At 40.5% G+C, this 21,153-nt stretch overlaps 1 protein-coding gene and 2 long non-coding RNA genes across 4 annotated transcripts; 2 read left to right on the top strand and 1 right to left on the bottom strand.

Moving 5' to 3' along the window:
* Window positions 1-802: 802 nt before the first annotated feature.
* On the bottom strand, window positions 803-18,178 carry LOC145766970 (L-proline trans-4-hydroxylase-like). Its single transcript, XM_082578692.1, has 8 exons — window positions 18,053-18,178; window positions 17,347-17,494; window positions 16,056-16,152; window positions 4,235-4,430; window positions 3,844-3,935; window positions 2,863-3,040; window positions 1,685-1,879; window positions 803-1,010 (listed from the first exon to the last, which is right to left on the bottom strand). The coding sequence occupies exons 2-8, from the start codon at window positions 17,459-17,461 to the stop codon at window positions 891-893; spliced, it is 993 nt and encodes a 330-aa protein (XP_082434818.1). The 5' UTR covers window positions 17,462-17,494; window positions 18,053-18,178; the 3' UTR covers window positions 803-890.
* LOC145766974 (uncharacterized) lies at window positions 6,294-7,060 on the top strand. Its single transcript, XR_014288731.1, has 3 exons — window positions 6,294-6,620; window positions 6,801-6,874; window positions 6,975-7,060. It is a non-coding gene; the product is annotated as an uncharacterized LOC145766974 (long non-coding RNA).
* On the top strand, window positions 12,198-13,356 carry LOC145766975 (uncharacterized). 2 transcript variants are annotated; one of them, XR_014288733.1, is made up of 3 exons: window positions 12,198-12,916; window positions 13,097-13,170; window positions 13,271-13,356. It is a non-coding gene; the product is annotated as an uncharacterized LOC145766975 (long non-coding RNA). The 2 variants fall into 2 exon arrangements; XR_014288732.1 differs by having other exon boundaries at window positions 13,097-13,356.
* Window positions 18,179-21,153: the final 2,975 nt, after the last annotated feature.

Here is a 21,153-nt window from a genome sequence, read left to right as displayed (position 1 = left end):
TCCGTATTACCCTCTAAAGCTTCATCAGTAAATAGAAGTGTTGTTCTTGTCAATTTTTGTGAAAGTCGCCGTTTCAACTTCGATAGCAACTTAAGTGAAATAAAACTAAAAAAAACAACTAAAAAGGAAGGACGAAAATACGGCAACCTTAAAAAATCTGGCAACACTGAAGCCAGTTATAGAGGGTAGCGACTAGAACATCACACAACTAAGGCGAAAGAGAAAATTGAAAAAAAAAACTAATCGGGAAAAAATGATGGTTTGCGAAAGAGAGTTTTTTGGCGCTAAAAGCAACTACGGTACTTTCAATTCTCTCATTTTCGCAAACCATCATTTTTTTCCGATTAGTTTTCTTTTTTCAATTTCTCTTTCGCCTGAGTTGTGTGATGTTCTAGGTTTTCCCGTTATAGAGGGGACGAAGCCGTATATTGTTTTCCCGACGTCACAGCTCGGGATTTTTCTTTATATGCGTAACAATGGAGTCTAAACTTTTGCATTGAGTTTCAATACTCCATGTTGGCCGTTAATAGTCAATATAGTCACTTCAACCTGTTCTTACACTTTACCAACCTGGCAACCCAAAAGATCAGATGCATTTCTCATTGATGGAATCTTATGCCGTCAAAAAGAATTTGTCTTTACCTTAAAGCTCCTTTGTTAATTTGAATTACTCTGATTAGCCAAAATTGACATTCCATTTTTCTTCTTTCCTTCTACCATAAATACTTCACCACTTCTTGGTTTATTTTATTCTGACGACAGCTCCTGAAGAGAGTCTGACGAAAACCTGCAGCTTCGAGCTATGTGCAACATTATTACAATTTTAAATTTATTGACTTGAGACGCATTTGAAACAATCCCCACAACAACAGGTGAGTCAAGGAATTGGATTAGTTTATGGTTCCTTTGTTTTCTGGTAAATAGCTTGGATTTGAATGGTTCGGGTTTGTGAACCACTTCTCGCTTATGCCGTTTAGATTCGTGCATTCCATGATCGCGCTGTTGGGAACCTGGAGATGAATGCCATTATTCCCATTAATCTGTTGGAAAACTTATATATATATATACTGTATATTTTTTTTTGTATACTTATACAAGTTTCACAGAACGTATACAAGTTTCACAGAACGTCACTACAAACTTATAAAAGTTTTACAGAACGTCACTACAGATTTCCAAGAAAAAGGGTCCTGCTTATGTTTTGGAATGACATTGATTAATTGTGGAAATCTTTATTATCAGACTGAGATAGTTTCTTTGAGAGCTCCTGGCAGTTTCGCATATTTGTAGAAGCTTTGAACCACTGACGAAAATCCGGTCAACAAGATTGACAAAGTGAAGTTTTTCGATTGTTGAACTGTTTTGTCCGAGTTATCCTATCCACTAGGTTCTCTGAATGGAAAGCAGTTGCTCAAGCTCCATCCCGAGAATCGAACCATGAACCTCGGCGGGATGTAAACAAAATGATTTTTAGAAAGCAAATAATTGATTATAATGATATTTGCTTTCGTTTAAGACGTCATTAAAACATTGTAGCCCTGGTAAAAGCTTTGCCCTTGTGGATTTCAGTCCTTTAATTGCTTCCTCCCCACTAAAGTGAATCCGGTTACGCCACTCTTTTAAACTAATGGTAACTTTGAAGCAAAACCTACAATGGTAACTTTGTTCAGTGGCTGTAACTTACTTTCTTTATAGGGGTATAACGCGCATGATGATGCTCTTTCACCGGGTTGTTGTCAGCTCTGTTGTAACAAGCAGTCATTGTCCATCTTCTTCTGTCGCTGTGGTTCTGATCGCTCCGATGGAGGAGATTTGAGTGGAAGAACATCGCATCTCCAGGCTCCATTACTAATACATGCTTTTCCAGAATCTTTTCAGCCTGGAGACAGAAAATGAAGTAAAATAGCGATAAATAACCTTAAACGTTCGTTTGTCGCGCTGTTCATTGTAATACGTAATAATGGCGACCTCTTCTTGTCGTCCTCTTTTGAGTTATCGGGGCCGAGTGGCCGAGTGGTTAGCGCGTTGGGCTCGCAGTCGCCTGCATGTTCGACTCCAGCCACCCGCACTTGCTGTTGTTTCTCTGGGCAAGAAACTTTACTACGATAATTGCCTCTACCCAGTGATCGATTTCGAGTAATGGGTAATACCAAATTTAAGTCATAAGTAGAGTAGACAACCGGAAACAGACATTGCCGTCGGCTGCAGCGTGGGTCAGGTGTACGTCGGAAGGCGTACACCGATGCATAGCGCTCAAGTCCGCTTTCCCGCAATGCAGGATAAAGATATGAAAAACAAACAAACAAAAAACAATCTTTTACCAACTTCAAGTTCTGATATCTCCCTGGAACCTCTTGACTACAAACACACTAGAAAGAGGTGTAACAAATGATTTTATAAAAAAATAACATTGATATTTTCGGCTGTCGGCTGCATAGCCGAGTGGTGAGAACACTGGAACGGCAATCGAAAGGGCGCCGGTTCGACACCACTCAAGAGCATGCGGCTGTGTCTGTGGCAGGACACTTGAAGGCATGCCTGAAGGTGGACACGAAGATTGGCTTCCTTGCCTTCCCGTCCACTTAATCTAAATCTTCAACCACCGGGTGTAAGCCTGGATACGACAAACAAACAACAATTGATATTTTGAAATTTCCTATGTCTACATAAAGTTGATCGGTTTTTGACTGGACAACAGTTTGAAAAAGTCTTCCTGTGGGTGACCATTTCTTCTTCCTTTGAGCTCTGGGGCTACAAACTTATCCTTTTACCCGGAATGTTGACGAGCGACGTTTTGAGTGGTTTGTTTTGTTTAAAAAATAATAAAGTTTATTTCGGTCTTATTGGACATTCCTACTGTACCTCTCTCACTCTCTCTATGTTTGCCCCAGCTTGTTCCCCCACCCGCCCGTGCTCGATTCGCCCCATCCGATGCGAACCGCGGAGGATTTGTAGCGTTCCGTTTCCAGCGTCCATTTTGTCAATCGCGAGTGTGCAAGAGATTATGTCTGGAAACAAGATTCCGTTCAGGTACCAGTACCTGAAAAGATACGCTCTAATAGCTTATGATGTAAATCTTACGTTTTGCAACGCAATAGTTTTGCATTAAACCAACATAAACGACCAACACAAAACGATATTCAAAAGTAACCGTGAAACAACAAAGTAACAACTACTCTAGTTGCAAAACCCGTGCTTTTCACATTGATTCAACGTCTGCATACGTTGAATCAACGTGAAAATGATGGATTTTGCTAGCTGGACTATCTATCACTGTGTTGTGACCATGCCTAATGTTTTGTGCGTAATGTATCACTTCTTCAATCAATTCTATCAAATCATTTCTTCTTCGTTTGAGCTTTTGGGGCCGAGGGTTTATTTTTTTACCACTCCACATTAAGGATGTTTCCTGGCTACACTGGAAGGCTACTAGAGAGTAGCCAGTCTTTGGTTACATCATCCAAGAGGCACAGATCTTCCATTCTGTTAGGTGGGTTGAAGATAGAACAATCGTTGATAATGTGGTCTACGGACTGTCCCTCACCACCACATTCACAATCGGTTGCTATATATAGTTAGTTGACAATCAATTGTTAACTAACAATTGTTAAATTGTTAACAAACGACCGGTTGTTATAATTATATAGTTGCTCTATAGTCGACGTTATCATATTACCAATTTTCAGAAAATACTGTTCCACGTTAAAGAATCACTTTTAAAAGTTATTTTATTTTGTCATTATTGTTTGTTTACCATATAAAAAGTGAGAACTTCTACCCCTAGTGAAGCGGAATATCATGCGTGTAGCTACCACTTTGTCCGCTCACAATGCACACACGCACCCGTAATCTTGATGCCACTGAAACGCTCCTCCAGTTTTTGGATCTTTCATCACTATTTTTGTATGGTAGTGATAAACCTCTCCACCTATGAGCTGAAATCACATTTGAATTTTATTGTCACGTCACATACGCCGCAGTTGAGCACGTGTAGATTGGTTTCAAATTTGAAATCTTTCGTCTATTATCCCCTCAGTCCACAATTAATAACTTAAATAAACAAAGTAAGAAATGCAATTCGGCACGGAAAATAGCTCAGCCTACAACGACTTGTTGTTGACTGTAAGAAAAGTTCTTAGCTGCGTTTGCGTTTTTTGAGTTTATGCGAAAGACACGGAGCTACAGTCTTCTTATGGTCAAAATAAAATCTATTTTTTAAGTTTAAGAAACTTACTTCTGAGCAGGTGTTGACCATTTTTTCGCATCGATTTATCATCCCAGACAGATCATTTCCTGGATGATTCCACAAGGTCAACCTAATATTTCTTCCATCTCCATCGTCTTGTTCGTACGATTGTGCCATCACAGCGGAGTCTGGAGCTTCCAAACTGGAGGTAAATTTCTTAATTTCCGGGTTTGTAAGGAAGTTTCTGTACAGGTTGCAAAACAATAAAGTGAAGAGTATGAGAAGACCAGTGACATATTTTAGGTGAGGCAAAACGACGCAAATCGTTTAACTTGTTGAGTTCATTGCATATTCAACAAATGTTTTCAAGTAGCTACTCCCCCACAGTTCAGGCATGAAGAAACCACCTGGGCCTCGTGGGCCTGGGCCCACCTACTTTTTTTCTGGGTGGGCCTGGCCCTCCCACTTTTGAAAGCCAAATTTATTTAAAAAGGTAGCGAAAACGGAAAATCAGAGAGGGAGTTCCAAAAAAAGTCTTCACTCATTTGATTCACAGTAGTTTGATTGTCTTTGATAGCTCAATGATGAAATCCAATCTTTAAACATTTTCTGTTGAGCTCATTATTGATGGGCAGTACGTGTGGGTGTGGTTGCGTGTGATTGGTGGAGCAATCTGTCAATCAATATAATTATCCTTCATGGTCTCTATGGTTAAAACAATGATATCATTACATATGTTACGTCGTATTTGTCCGCCTCCTTTTCTATGTTTAAAAACTAAATTCGGATTCCCTAAGTAGCACCTGGCAACCCCTGCTGTCTCACCTCGAGGTGTGATCGTTACGTCATAATTACATTTGCGCCTTTGCGTTCGTTACTACGTTTCTTTGTGCTTTGAGTTTTGTTAAGTGGCAGTAGGCTACCAGGGTTGCCAGATTGGCCTTTTTACGGCCAAATTTCAAAAATTTGGCCTTTTTGAAAAGTGTTTGGCCGGACAATTTTTGTTTGGCCGCTTGGCCTTTTTTTGGCCTTTTTTAGTTTCCCGATTAGCATTTGTTTGGCCTTTTTTTCTTTTGGTTTTTATAGTTCGTTTGGTTATCCCTAGCAACAGTAAAAGTTTTGGTGTAGCGTTTTACATCATGCCCATTTTAAAGTCCTTGCTAGCTATGCTTTAACATGTCTCTGCATCCCTGTCAGTAATGTAGTAGTAGAGAGGATGTTTTCATTACCTACTGCAATGAAAACAAAACCACAAAACAAAATGCAGACTGTGCTTTTGGAAGCGATTTTGCGAATACGAACGGACATGCTACTGAATGGAAAATGTTGCGCAAACTTTGATGCCAGTGCCATAATGATAAGGCGTTTCACATATGATATTGTTTATGGTGAAACTAGCAGTAACGAAATGGCAGAGGCGCGAGCATTCCTAGAATAAGAAGTGTTCATTGTGGAAGGATGTTGGACATAAATGCAATTGATTTCTCTGATTTTGCAGTGTTGTGTGTTTAATGTAGCCTACAAGTAATTGTATTGGGTATAAATATTGTACTGTATACCGTATATATTGTACTGTACTGTATAAATATTGTACTGTACTGTGTATTAGGGTGGCAATTGACTAGTAGACCGTATGGTCGTCTCGTTGTCTCCCTGTCGGTATGGGAACTTGTGTAACTTTTTGTGTATATTGCATAGTTCAAACATGTACCTATGTTCCTGTTACTGACAAATAAAACATTGATTGATTGATATAATTGATTGATTGATTGATATATATATATAGCCTATATACTATTTCATCTTGTATTAAGTGAGATGCCAATATTAACTCCTTTTTCCTTTGCTCACTATTCACCAGGGTCTCACTAGTAGACGTTAATGGCTTTTTAGTCTACATGATGATGCTTAGCCTAATGTTATATACATATTTCACTTTCAGTTGTAATGTAATTGCTTCCATACCTATCTGTTTGTATTTTATGGATTGCATTTTTTGAGGAATTTTACTAAGCAATTCTTCTTTAACAGATAACATGTAGAACAATAGAAACTGGGTAAATATTATCTAATTTGTTGTTGAAAGTAAGTGCTAAAACACCAGTGATTTCAACAAAGAGAACAGAACCTCCGGTTTGGCCTTTTTTTCTATAATTTGGCCTTTTTTGGGGATGCATTTGGCCTTTTTTGTTTGATCAATCTGGCAACCCTGTAGGCTACATGTAAAGATCAGCTTAACGTTTACAGCAACTATAGTTAGCGACTGGTAGTTAATTCTAGCTATTTAACGGTGCTGCTGTTTTTTAGTTGAATAAGAGTTAGCCTACTGCGTTAATGTACTGTGTGGTTGAAGCATAGTTGAACTCTGTGCAGCAATTTCATCTGTCGTTGCCGTTGGCCTATGTGGCCAAATCAGTGATTATCACAGTTCACGGTAAGCTTAACATCCTACTGCAACCTTTGTGATAGGCTAGGCCAATGTGAATTTTAGTGTCAATGGTTAAGTGTAATAAGTACCTCGTCTTATTTCCCGATGTTTAAATCAAGTACGGGACACACCTATGATGTGAAATTTATAGCATAATATTTTACTGTTTACCGTTTATATGTTCAGTTTCGATCTACAACGGTAGAATTTTCAATTGTTGGGTTTCTCCCTGTGCTGTTCCGTGCGCCACAAAATAGTCGGTAAGAATTCATTAGGCCTATAATTCGTCATCTGTAATTCCGCATTAGGCCTAATTCGTAAGTTTTGTTTGCTAATCGTTGTTTTGCTGTGTTGTCACAGAAACCTTCTTCTTCGTTTGACCTTCTGCTTGTTCGTTGTCGTCGCTGTCGTTGTCGTCGACAGTTGAATACATTACCGTCACTCTGTGTGCGTGTTCGTACGTTACATAGAAGCGTTTCGACTATTGTGGACAGTCCTCGGAGTTGCAGCACTCAAGTCCCGAAGGTTTGCCGTAGGCTTAATTGTTTCTACATTTGTTTATTTATGATGAGCGTCCAAGGCAGTAGTCCACTCGAGGATGATTCTGCAGCCAAGCAAGCTGAGTTCGATGGGGCCGCAAAAAATTTGCAGCAGTCCTATCTGCATGGAGAGCGGCTAATGCTTCATCCTAGTACTAAGTTGGAGGCATTCCGTTCCTACTGCTCCGAAGTGGACCGAAAATATCAGGAAGTTGTTAATATGATTGGAGATGATAGGGAAACCGAACGCTCCCTAATAAAAGAAAATAAGGTCGAGTTTGACACTCGTTGCAAGGAGTGGCTGGAAAGAACAGCCAACTTGCCTGTGCCATCTACGTCTTACAAGAAGCCTAGTTCCTCACATCGTTCCGTGAGCCTACGCTCTGGAAGCACCAGCTCGCGAACAAGCTCAAAGCAACGTGAAGTACTGATCCAACTGAAACTGGCTCAGCGAGAAAAGCTTCATATTCAAGAAGAAGCTCGGATAGAAGCAGAGAGGAAGAAAGAAGAAGCTGAGAGGAAGAAAGAAGAAGCTCGGATAGAAGCAGAGAGGAAGAAAGAAGAAGCTGAGAGGAAGAGCAGGCAAGCTGAACACAAAATTGAAATGTTACAATTGGAATTGCAATCTCGGGCAGAGGCGATGAGTGACGCTGATTCACCTTACGTTACTGTCGATGAAACTGGATTCACGTCACCTGGTCTGCCAAACAGCAAGGAGAATGTTTCCTCCCGTTTGACAAAGAGACCCTCTGTGCAATTTCAAGAAACATCTTCTCCTGTCCTTTCATCTCCTTATGCTACTCATGATACTAAAGTTAACACGCCTAATTCTACGTTCCCTGCAGCACGCTCGACTCCTCAAGTAAATATTAGTTCGCCAAGTTTGGCTTGGCAACCGAAAACAATTAAACGTGACTCGTATGGACCAGATTACCAACCTATGTCCCATGTCGGTGAACAACCAGGGTGCTCCTATCAGCAGCCCCAACAACCAAGTAGACATTTCTCTTATAGTGACGAACGTTTCTTACCACGACCAGAAATACTTTCATTTAAGGGTGACCCCTTAACTTACCAAAATTTTGTGCGTACGTTTGACGCACAGATCGTCCCGCTGGTACATAACGATCAAAGGAAGTTGGTCTATTTGTTACAACATTGTCATAGTGACGTAAAGCGTTCAATAGAACATCTTGTGAAGAAACCCGATGGCTATGAGCTGGCAAGGAAGAAGTTGTACCTGGAGTATGGCCAGCCCCATATCATCGCAAATGCAGCAGAGCAAAAACTGAAGAGGATGCCAAAGGTTGGGCATAACGATCCTCAAGGCTTAAAGGATCTAGCCAATGCCATGGATGTGTGTCTCTCAACCCTGGATGACATTAATGAGTTTGCTGGACTGAATTCTCTGGACACAATGATGGTAATGATTGAGAAGTTGCCATTCCGTATGCAAGAGGCATGGGCAGAGAGATCGGTTATGGTTCTGCACAACACAAGCCGTGAAGCAGGATTCAGAGATCTTGCAGAATTTGTTGGCATGCGAGCAGAGATCCAGAACTCCCTCTACGGAAGTAGGATTCATAAGGCGAAGGAAACTCACCAGACCCTGGCAAAGAAACCCAGTCGGAAGGATCGAGTCTCAGCATTTAACACGGACGTTCCTCCGCTCAAGGGTGTATCAAAACCATCTTTCAGTAATGCTTGTCTATGTTGTAAACGCAAGTCGCACAAGCTTGTTGATTGTGACGAGTTTAAAAACATGATGTACAAACAGCGTAGACAACTGGTTTACGATGCACACTTATGTTATAAGTGTCTGACTAGCACAAAGCATCAAACTCGCGACTGTAAAGTTGACAGCACATGTACCATTGAAGGGTGCAAGGGACGTTTCCATCATACTTTGCTCCACAACTCTAATCCACCTAATTCATCTCAGCCACGCAGTGATGAAGAACAAAGGGGAGTTCTTTCTTGTTCAGTGACCGAACCGCGGCCGCAAGATAAAGACGTGGGTGTCTGCAAGGCCTACCTGTGCATTGTGCCAGTAAAGGTTAGATACAATGGCAATGAAGTTTTGACTTACGCGTTCCTCGATCAAGGTTCTACAGCAACCTTTTGCGCTAACAAATTGATAGACATTTTGAATATCACTGGAGATAAAAGAGAGATCTCACTACAGACTCTTTCTAACACGTCTAAAATATATGATGGAATATCTGTAAGCTTGTCTGTGTCCTCCCTAGATGACAGACGAAAGTTTGAGCTGTCTGGAGTCCTGTCAATTGATGAAATTCCGACTACTCCAAATGCCATTCCGAGTCAAGAGGAACTGTCTGGACTACCCCACCTAGATGATCTGGAATTTCCCTGTGTGAAGGGTGGAAGTGTGACACTGTTGATCGGTGTCGACAACCCAGAAGTGTTTTGCATTCAACGTTCACGGAAGGGATCACGTGATCAGCCGATCGCTATAAAAACCCCGTTGGGTTGGTCCTTGTTGGGCCCATCTCTGTCACCAACTTCCTCTTCGTCCTTTCAAGTTAACTTTGCTCAATCAAGAGACATTGCCATCGAGCAACAAATCGAGTGTTCATGGAAAACAGACTTTGGTGATGAAAAATCAATGCTTGACATGCCCAACTCACGTGAGGATAGAATGGCATATGACATGATGACAAAATCAGTCAAGCAGATTGATGGAAAGTATCAACTCCCATTACCTGAGAGACCCCTGACCCGCAGAGGTATTTTGTCTGCGACGAGCTCGCCATATGACCCCCTGGGGTTTGGTGCTCCAGTGACCTTGAAACCAAAGTTGTTGTTGCAAGATTTATGCAAGCAAGGTCTCGGTTGGGATGACCCAATTTCAGCATCTGAAGTGGACACTTGGAATGAATGGATAAATCAGCTACACCAGCTTCACGATGTACGTTTGCCTCGCTGTTTCAAACCTCCCCACTTTGGCGTGGTAACGGAGCATGAACTTCACTATTTTGCCGACGCCTCGTCTGTGGCATATGGAGCTGTGTCCTACCTCCGTCTTGTTGATGATGAAGGAAGGATTCACTGTGCATTTCTGATGGGAAAGTCCCGTTTATCCCCACTGAAAACAGTTTCCATTCCAAGGCTGGAACTCACTGCTGCTGTTATGGCCGTGAGGTTAGATAAAATAGTGAGAAAAGAATTGAACCTACCCAATTGCACATCAAGATTTTGGACAGACTCGAGCGCTGTCTTACAAAGTATTTGTAATGCAAGGAAAAGATTCCCTACATTTGTTGCCAATCGATTGTCCACGATTGAACAAAATACAGACCTTTCGAAATGGAGACATGTGCCTTCAAAGTTAAACCCTGCCGATTGTGCGTCCCGTGGGATGAATGCGAGTACGCTGATTAGCTCCAGTTTCTGGTTGTCTGGCCCAACGTTTTTGTGGGAAGCCGAAGAAAGATGGCCAGAGTCTCCAATAAAACTACCTGATCTTCCAGCAGAGTTTGCGCCCGTCAAGAAACAACAAGTTTACGTGAGTGCCGCTTCAGAAGCTTCTTGTTCTACTGACCGATTGATTCATCGATATTCCAAGCTGATACGCTTGAAGAAAGCAACAGCGTGGTTGATGCGCTACAAAGAGTTCTTCATGATGAAGACTCGACCCTCGGTTTGCCAAGCTCCACTTAATCGATCTCCCATCACAGTCCGCGAATTGAAGCTTGCTGAAGTGGAACTGATTAAATATGTGCAAAGAAGTCGCTTTGGACAGGTGCTAAACGTATTATCTGGAGGTGCCATGCTAACTAAAAGGACATTCTCACGATCCATGGTTAAATTGAACCCTATATTGGTTGATGGGGTCATTCGGGTTGGCGGCCGTTTGGAGCGAGCACCAATCGAAGAAGACGCCAAGCACCCGATCGTGTTACCTTTTGACTCTCACCTTACAGATCTTGTGATTACAAGTCACCATGCTCAAGTGGGCCATTCTGGCATGACCCATACATGGGCATCTCTTCGACAAACATACTGGATTCCGAAGGGAGGCGTCGCCGTTAGACGTGTCCTCGGGAAGTGCTTGCTCTGTAAAAAAAGGAATGCACAAGTTGGCAAACAATTTATGGCTGATTTGCCATCTGGAAGACTCCAACCCGATAAGCCTCCGTTTTCTCATGTCGGTGTCGACTATTTTGGACCCTTTATGGTGAAGCAAGGCCGCAGTTCACTCAAACGTTATGGCTGCGTATTCACGTGCATGTCAATAAGAGCTATCCACATTGAAATTACCCACACCATGTCTACCGACTCGTTTATTGATGCCCTTCGACGATTCATCGGTCGACGAGGTCTCCCAACCGACATTTATAGCGACAACGGATCGAATTTTGTCGGTGCTGAAAGAATATTGCGTGAGTCCTTACAACTGTGGAACCAACAGAAGATTAATGAGTATCTGTGCCAACAAAATGTGACCTGGCATTGGAATCCGCCAACCGGCTCTCACTTCGGTGGAGCATGGGAGCGCATGATCCGTTCCATTCGAAGGATCCTAACTGCTCTGATGAAGGAGCAAACCGTTTCAGATGAAGCTCTCGTTACTTTGATGGTCGAAGTGGAGTCAATCATAAATTCGCGACCCATCGTTCCTATCACCTTTGACCCACAAGATGATGTGCCGTTGTCTCCCAATCACCTATTGCTGTTGAGAGAAGCACCAAACCTGCCCCCTGGACTGTTTGATAGAAAAGACTGTTATGTTCGACGCCGCTGGGCCCAGGTGCAATACCTAGCCAATCAATTTTGGTTGCGCTGGACCCGTGAGTTCCTCCCATTCATCATTCAGAGACAGAAGTGGTTTCAAAGAGAGAAGAACTTTGAAAAAAATGATGTTGTCCTCCTCGTCGACGATTCCCAACCTCGTTCGAAGTGGCTGTTGGGGCGAGTGGTTGACACATACCCAGACAATAAAGGGACTGTACGCACAGTTTCGGTAAAAACTCGATACAATGTGGTCAAGAGACCAATTTCGAAACTGTGCTTGATTTTGGAAACTGCTTAATGCAGAACAAAATGGACTGTTTACCTGTCGCCGGGTTAAAGGCATTGATCAATGTGTATTATGAACTATTGAACGAATTTCTGTTGGCTAATAAAGCCAAAAACAAACATTTCTTGTTGAGAATAGTGAAAAACACACTACCTGCTTCGAAATTTGCCTTTAATTGTGATAAGTGACTGCATTTTGCAACCCTTTGTTCATGAGGGTCCTCTTGAAGGCTGATTGGATTGTGAAACATATCGTTCCAAACACGACTTAGTTTGATCGTAAAAAATGTTCACTCAGTTCCTATTTTTGTGTGGGGGTGTTACGTCGTATTTGTCCGCCTCCTTTTCTATGTTTAAAAACTAAATTCGGATTCCCTAAGTAGCACCTGGCAACCCCTGCTGTCTCACCTCGAGGTGTGATCGTTACGTCATAATTACATTTGCGCCTTTGCGTTCGTTACTACGTTTCTTTGTGCTTTGAGTTTTGTTAAGTGGCAGTAGGCTACATGTAAAGATCAGCTTAACGTTTACAGCAACTATAGTTAGCGACTGGTAGTTAATTCTAGCTATTTAACGGTGCTGCTGTTTTTTAGTTGAATAAGAGTTAGCCTACTGCGTTAATGTACTGTGTGGTTGAAGCATAGTTGAACTCTGTGCAGCAATTTCATCTGTCGTTGCCGTTGGCCTATGTGGCCAAATCAGTGATTATCACAGTTCACGGTAAGCTTAACATCCTACTGCAACCTTTGTGATAGGCTAGGCCAATGTGAATTTTAGTGTCAATGGTTAAGTGTAATAAGTACCTCGTCTTATTTCCCGATGTTTAAATCAAGTACGGGACACACCTATGATGTGAAATTTATAGCATAATATTTTACTGTTTACCGTTTATATGTTCAGTTTCGATCTACAACGGTAGAATTTTCAATTGTTGGGTTTCTCCCTGTGCTGTTCCGTGCGCCACAAAATAGTCGGTAAGAATTCATTAGGCCTATAATTCGTCATCTGTAATTCCGCATTAGGCCTAATTCGTAAGTTTTGTTTGCTAATCGTTGTTTTGCTGTGTTGTCACAGAAACCTTCTTCTTCGTTTGACCTTCTGCTTGTTCGTTGTCGTCGCTGTCGTTGTCGTCGACAGTTGAATACATTACCGTCACTCTGTGTGCGTGTTCGTACGTTACAACATATGCACCAATGCACGTACTCTATAATGTTGCAGATTATTACTCCGATGTGGGATTATAACTGTGCGTGTATTGTTGCCTTTTTATTTGTGTGCACATCGCCATACTTTGTACAGCGCTATAGAGCAATCTTGCAAAAGTTTTTGGCCAAATCGGGCCAAAAATGGAAATTTTTGCGGGTGGGCACGAAAGGCAATCATGAAAAACAATAAGTTATAAACGATTTCAAGTATTGGGAATACAACAATATTATTGGGGGTCTGGGGAGAGAAGCCTCCCAGAAGTTGGATAGACTTTGATTGCTGGGCCTCTGGGCCCACCTACTTTTAAAATGGTTCCTCCATCTCTGCCATAGTCACTAGTCAGTCAGCACAGTATGTGGATGTTGTAACACAGAACGTAATTTCATTTCAGCAGGCCATAACCTCACTGGGCGCTCAGCAAACTTCCTTCGCCAGTGGCCCGTTTATACAAATGCCATCGCTTCCCAGTTACTGCAGAACGGGGTCTACAAAACAAAGGACCGCAAGGCATCAGCCTTGTCGCCAAAGAAGTAGACCTATCTGCCCTGTGGCAAGTGGAAACAGCACAAGAAGAAATAATATCTCCCACAGGACAAACGGCTAGAGCAGCCAAGGCCTAGGCTAGTGTACATAATCATGAGAAAAGTATATGGCTATAATCGAAAGAGCGTCACTCCCCAATCGGCGACATGTCCGTGTCGTGCAAAAGGCACATCCACTTGCTCTTGAGCGGTGTCGAATCAGATCAGGCCCGCAACCAGCAAATATTTTCGGGGGGGGCATTTAATTTTTATCAAAGAACAAACATTAAAATGATGCATTGTGACATTTTTATGTTAATGTCCACAAACAAAATCGTTAGCATGGCTTCCAACCAGCGTAGCCTACTTTCGGTTTCGATAGTCTACACCAGTGGCGTAGCCAGGAAAAAAAATTGGAGGGGCCAAATATTTGATGAATTGAAGAGAACGACAAAGTGTTTGATTTAAGACATCGCCACCTGATGTGCAGTGGCGTATCCTGGTGGGTTGAGCAAGGGAAGCAATGAAACTGGTGGGGGTGAGAGCGTGCCGAACGCACGCGTATTCTAGGGGGGTCCGGGGGCATGCTCCCCCGGAATTTTTTTGCAAAATTACACTCAAATAATGGATTATAGCGCTTTCTGGAAACACTTTTAGGATAATATTTGTATGAAATTTATTAGCAGATAAACAGCTATTAACTTATTAAAGGTAGCTCTTACACACGAACGGGCAAAATCTGCGGATAAAATTAGAGAACACCAAAAACTCAGCTACACAAAAACCCAACAGAGTAAGCCATTCTGAAATTGCTTCCACAAATTAGTTAAAAGAAACGTAAATCCAGTAAATTTTGCGCGATTTACGATTTGCAAAATTTATTGGTGTCTTTCTGTGTGTCTAAAACAGCGGTTCTCAACCAGTGGGCCATGGCTCACTAGTGGGTCATAGAAGCATTTTGAGGTGGGCCACAGACATATTTTAAAAATTGAAAGATTTATTGAAACATTTTGTTTCATTTTTGTCACTATAGTCAATTTTACACTTGTGTGTTTGTTTAGTTAGGCTACAATGAATGATGTTGCTGTTTTTAGCTACAAAGTGGCAATCATCATTCTATCTAATTATTGCAACATACAGTACAGTTTTACATCAACTCAGTTTTTACAACACTGTATGATGTAATAAACTACTACTTTGTGGTTACAATTAAGCCATCTTTATAAGCGGTAGCCTTGTTGAACTTCTGCAGATCCGCGTTTTTAGTACGTGCAGCATTTTGTTTTGTGGATTATTTTGGGGAGGAATTGACAATACAGTAGCCTACTTGAAGCTTTAAGTTTGATAAAAATTACATTCAGTATGCAGCCTACATCAATTTTTGATAACAGAGAAGAAAAAGGACAATGCGTATTATGTTGTAAGGTTCTTAGTCAACCAAATTACAAGGAGAAGGATGAAGATGTGAATTTTTTTTAATGAAAAGAAGATACTGTGAAGCGTCAGCGCCTGGATTCAACAAGGGGATTCCAACAACATTCCAAAGGCAATGTTCTGCTGCTTTTGTTAATAAACCTGTTTTGTAATTTTTTTCTTACATAAAAACTGAATGGGCCACAGAACTTTTATGCAAACAAAAATGGGCCACGAAAGAAAAAAGGTTGAGAACCACTGGTCTAAAACAAGTCCTTGTGGTGTTCATAGCCAGATGTCTTGGAAAACGTTATAAATTTCTACAAATTTTATTATATTTTCAACAAAGCGCTCAACTTCGGAATTCAAGCTTTGAAAATTTGGGGGGGCCATGGCCCCTTTCGCCCTCCCCCTGGCTACGCTTATGGTCTACACTCTACAGTATGGCTGTACGTGTACGACGTACGTCTATTCATAGTAGGCTACATTTCATACTGCATAGAACGCTGAAAATTTTTTCAAAAAATTTCGGGGGGGGCAATTGCCCCCAATGCCCCCCCCTGGTTGCGGGCTTGAATCAGATCCCTCACCACTGGGCTACGCAGCCGGAAATTCTTTCATGGATGCTCAATTGTTGCCTGAAAGTCGAGAACCGACCAGCAAAGCAAAAGGTTGTAGACTAGGCCTACGCTAAAATTTTGAAAGACCTATTGGCCCACCTCACCAATACAAAACCGTCCTTCTCAAAGTCTTTTTTCATTTGTTGAGTAACTTCAAAGGGTTGCCCGTCCACAAACCGATAGTTTGGAAGGGTGTCTAAAAAACAACGCCACGATTTATCGAAACAAATATAGCCAGGTTGAAACTGCTGCACCAGTTGAGACCATCTAAGTGTGAAGACTTAATTGCTACTTGCAATGGTTATCGGATCGCTTACACCGTTTTCTATGTAATAAGTTACCATCGCAAGTTTTAACATATTTTTGCCATTGCCTGGAAAAAAATTAAGTTAGTTTAAACTAGAATGCAAGCTTCAAGCTATAGCTGACATGGGCGAATCCAGCAAGTATTCGATCACGTGCAAAGCTCTACAACCTTGACAAACTTGTAAAAAAAGCAAATTTTGTGATTGCAAACAAATTTGAAAGTCTAATCAAAGGAAAACAATTGAACGAATTTAAATTTGAAGACATCACAGAAATATTTGAAATGAAAGATAAACATGTGACGTATGAGGAAATTGTTTTCCATTAAATGATTGAATGGATCAAACATGACGTCGATGCACGTAAGCAACACTTGAGGGAGCGAATTCAACAAAACAATGATGTATATATTAAATCGGAATTTGCAAATATAACGTGAATACAGTACGCCGAGTACGGTAAGGCTACTTTTCTGTGTTTTAGGAGAGGCGATCGCCCCAATCTGGCACTGATAGCAGGGTCATTAGCCTACTCAATAGAACGGTTACTACTTTTTGCAGGTTATCACCTAGTGAATAGAATATTTCCCCACTCTCCGGCAACAACATTTCAACAATCGGAAACTTCACTCTGTTCATCTCGGTAACCGGCCCTGCGTCAAGAGCTTCTACAAGTATGCGAAACTACCAGGAATAACCAATCAAGGCTTTATCAGTCCGAGGATAAAGATTCAAAATCAAAGCAAGGGGTTATTCAAAGCGTAGCCTATTTTCTTCGGCCTATTTCTGGAACATAGCATTGCCACGCATTTTGAATTTTACGGTTGCTGAGATTCACCTGGGTTTTGATATCGCCTCAAACAGTGCGAAAATGAATTGCTCAGATTTCGAAACGACACTAACCTAAACAAAAAACTTTTACCTATGAAACAGTAGCCTAGCGCCCCAACCTACTTCAAATCGAAACAAAAGAAAAGGTAATTTGCGCCAAAGCAATTATTTCAAAATTTTTCAATTTTAAACAGCCTTATTAGCCTAACTTTGTCTACAATGATGCAAAGTCGTAAAAGTCAAATGAAACTTACCGTTTGGAGCCATTGCATTCGATCTAGAACTTCGTTTAGTCACTTGAGTTTGATTGCTGCACCAGACGAAGTTCAGCTTGTGCGATGCAGTTATTTGCTTCGTTTTATTCGGCATTGGTGATTGACTTCAATGGTAATCATTAACTTCCTGCAAGACAAGACATGCGATGCTAAGCAGGAATGGGAGCAAAGGGGCAATTTCCCCCATGAAATACTTTTGTATGCGCAACCGACTAACAGGTTTGTAAGTTATTGAAAAGCTTTAGGAAAGTTCATTAATAGCATCACCCAGTTGATAAAGTTTTACAATGAATTTAGGCTGAAAGTATATTCCTAGGCTATACTCTCAGTATGCACATTTTTAAGTTCTTTTTTTTTTTTTTTAATTTGTAGGTGTACGCTCCCCAGAACTCCTACTGGGTGTGTCGCCAGGCTCAGTGACATATGCACTATGCAGTGATACTTATTTGCTCTCCCTGAGATTTCGTGTTTGCTGCACCCGCGACGTCAAGTCATGAAGTTTGACAAACAATGTAGGCTACATGAAATTAGCCTAATCTTTTATCATCATTATGATTAAACATTTATTTCAGACCTTGCGATCCATATGAAGCGAAGATAACAATTCAATAAATTCACTTGTATGCAACTTGCACTATAAGCTATGTCAGTAGGCCTATCAGAGAGAAATAAAAAAAAATCCTACCAGCTACGGAATAAACTGTCACGCCGAATCTTCATGGCGCATGTGGAACTGCAAGACTGATGTCGTCGCTCATGTTCCTGCATTGATTAACGTACGGTAAGCCTGCGTGCAATGCTTTATCGAAGGCTATCGAAAGACAATAAAAGTAGGCTAAGTTGTTTCTCCAACACTACGGTACCGGTCAGTAGCGTAGCCAGGAATTTTGAAAGGGGGGGGGGGTTGACGACCCAGCGGCGGAGGGTCTGGGGGGCCTCCCCCAGAAAATTTTGAAAAATTACTTTGAATTTGGTGCATTCTGAGAGCATTTCAATAAAAATGTGGGTATGAATATTCCTGTAAAATAATGCTGTCCGGTGGCATAGCAAAAAGATATGATCATGTTTTCTTCGGCATTTTTCGGAAATAAGGCTAAGTCTCTATGTTTTCTTGTTGCTAATTCCTGGCTGAGATGTTTGAATGTTTAGTATTGGCAAAACTCGCTCTTTTAATGCAATTTTGTTTAAAATTGGGCAATTTTTTTTGACTGAAAGCATCATTCTCAATGTCGTGACGTCACACGCGTGCCAAAGGGGGGGGGGGGTTGTAACCCCCAAAACCTCCCCTTGGCTACGCCACTGGTACCGGTATGCTTTTATGATTAAATATTGGACAAGCGATGGGAAATCACAACAGACAAGAATGATTTCACTATTCGGCTAGGTAGACTGACTATTATTAATTATTACTACCGGTAGGCTATTAACAAAGCATAGCATCTTAGAAGACAATTGGGGAAGTGTAGTTCACGGATATGTTTACTCCTGGTGCAGCTTTTAAAACAAACAAACCGGAACTTTTTTCCTTACTATACTTTTTTCCGTAGGCTACAGTATTTATTATAGGCTACACAGTAAAATATTCTATGTGGGGCACCTTGACAAAGATAACCGCATCTCCATGGTGCAGCTTCTAGGCCTATATAAAAAAAAGTAGGCTACGGTACGGTAGCTGCTTTCATCACTTCTGTTACAGCCTAATAGGCTGCATGATATTTCGTGCAATGAAGTGGATGTGGAGCTGTGCGAAATTCGGTACGAAATATTATTATTATTTATTTGCGTCAGACAAACCTGTCCATTTCCAAAACAAAACTACAAAATAATACACAAACTGCAGATGCACAAAGATCACAGAGAGCCACTTTGGATGTCGTCAGCTTAAGACCTCACTAAATATCTACTGTTACAAATTAATATACAATGAGAGTTGAAAGTATTCAGTATCAGAACAATAAAAACAATCAGATGACATCAGCTCTGATATAAAGCTATTAGAGGGGTGTATGCAACTGTTGATAAACGAAAATATGTTTTTCCTCAAAAAAGCATCAAACTAACAAAGCAAATAAACTTGATTGATAGGAATAAAGAGAGAATTTATCTTCCAAACGGCAAACTTGTGTCAGTATTAACTTTCTCTGAAATATTAATAATAACCATGTGATTTAATATCGCGTTTTGAATTTATCGCATCACAAATAAGCGTTGCTCTCAACGCTTCTAAGTAAAAATAAGCCCAGATTTTTGGATAAATGACCCAATCAATCAATCATTTTATTTTTCGTCATTAACGCGTCCGGAACGAAAAAGATACTAACTACAAAAATCGATATAAACCTACCAGCACGTTAACGAAAGGGAAAAGGTGGCAAAACCTTGAAAGGTTTAAAACGTGCCTGAATGAAAAACTATGTAGTAGGCTATATATCAGTAGTTAGCACGGCCACAAAACCCCCCAAAAAAACAAATAGCAAAAAATAAAACAAAAACAGAGAGAAGCACACATGTAGTAATGAATGACAGCCTAATGAAAAGTGTTGTGGATTGAATTTGCCAGTTTCAATATTGATGTGGATGAGCAGTCATAATAATAATAATAATAATAGGATAGAGAAAGAAAACCGAAGATAAAAGAAACCCATCCTCAGGCAAAAGCCCGTTTCAATGTGGCTCACCCAAAAAAGGTATTGTAGATTAGTGACTGCTTTTTCACATATAGCATTGCTGGATAAATTTATTTGAGTGCATATGTTGTATTTTTATTAATTTATGTCTGACCACCAAAGTTAGAACAACGTACTTACCAATAATGCGAGTTAGTCCCTTTTTCAAGCTATAGTCAAAATTGAAATTACTGTGTCATCCACTCATGCATGAAATGTGGCAAGCTTGTGTAGTTACAAAACAAGCTCACGAAGTCACGAAATCATTCAGTTCAGTTTGTTTTTATTTCTGTCCATCGCAGTGAAAATGACAAATGTAGAAAAAACAGGCTTCTAAAGTTGTATTTGAACTGCAGTGCAATTCAGTTTAATTTTACATTTTATTGCTGGCGCAAATATGCAGAGAATGAAATAGTAACCACACGAATTGGCACCAACAAAAGGAAACAAATGCATGTGAAAACAGTGTTCAGAAATCAGTAGGCTATCATTAATTTACACAGTCACAAAATTGACAGTTCAACATTGAAATCAATGTAGAAACTAAGCTAACAGTTTAGTGAAAATTTTGAAACCTAAATTTTTGTTTAGTGTTTGATATTTTTTTCTATCTCAAATGTAGCTTACCATGCAATCCGAACACTTTTGTTTTAGAAATATTTGCTGATCCTTGAGTTTAATTTATGCAGTTTGGGGACTGGGGGTCTGTACTTTTCCAATTCAATTATATTATTTTATTTGTCGTATTATATCTCATGTAACAGTTATGATAATGTTAAAATAGAGTACGTAAAGGAAACCAAAAAAGGAAAAAGGTGGCAAAATCACAAAGTTTAAAGGCTGGTGTGCTGTTTGTTGAAGCCATATATATATACGAGAAGAGATAAACCTAACAACCAATACAAAAATCAAATCAAAATGTAATTATTGAAGAATGAAAAGCATACTTATAATAAAAAGTAATGCACTGATGCAAAATGACCAATACTTTAATGCAAAATACTTAACACCAAACAACTGTTTATTCTAATTGGCCAAGAATTCCAACAATCTTGCTTTTACTTTTTAACTCTAATACAATCTAGATTTAGATCAAAAGCATTAACTTGTGCCAACAGCA

The sequence above is a fragment of the Aplidium turbinatum genome, chromosome 3, assembly GCF_918807975.1.
Source record: "Aplidium turbinatum chromosome 3, kaAplTurb1.1, whole genome shotgun sequence".
Classification (NCBI taxonomy): Eukaryota; Metazoa; Chordata; class Ascidiacea; order Aplousobranchia; family Polyclinidae; genus Aplidium; species Aplidium turbinatum.
This window is presented reverse-complemented; position numbering and strand designations above follow the sequence as displayed.

Excerpts from the sequence above, each read along its gene's own strand:
- LOC145766970 (XM_082578692.1), bottom strand. The coding sequence starts at position 17,461 with ATGCCGAATAAAACGAAGCAAATAACTGCATCGCACAAGCTGAACTTC. Across the intron at positions 3,936-4,234 it reads TGGTCAACACCTGCTCAGAA|CTCATAGGTGGAGAGGTTTA; the intron begins GTAAGTTTCTTA and ends ATGTGATTTCAG. Across the intron at positions 3,041-3,843 it reads CAGTGGCATCAAGATTACGG|GTACTGGTACCTGAACGGAA; the intron begins GTGCGTGTGTGC and ends GTATCTTTTCAG.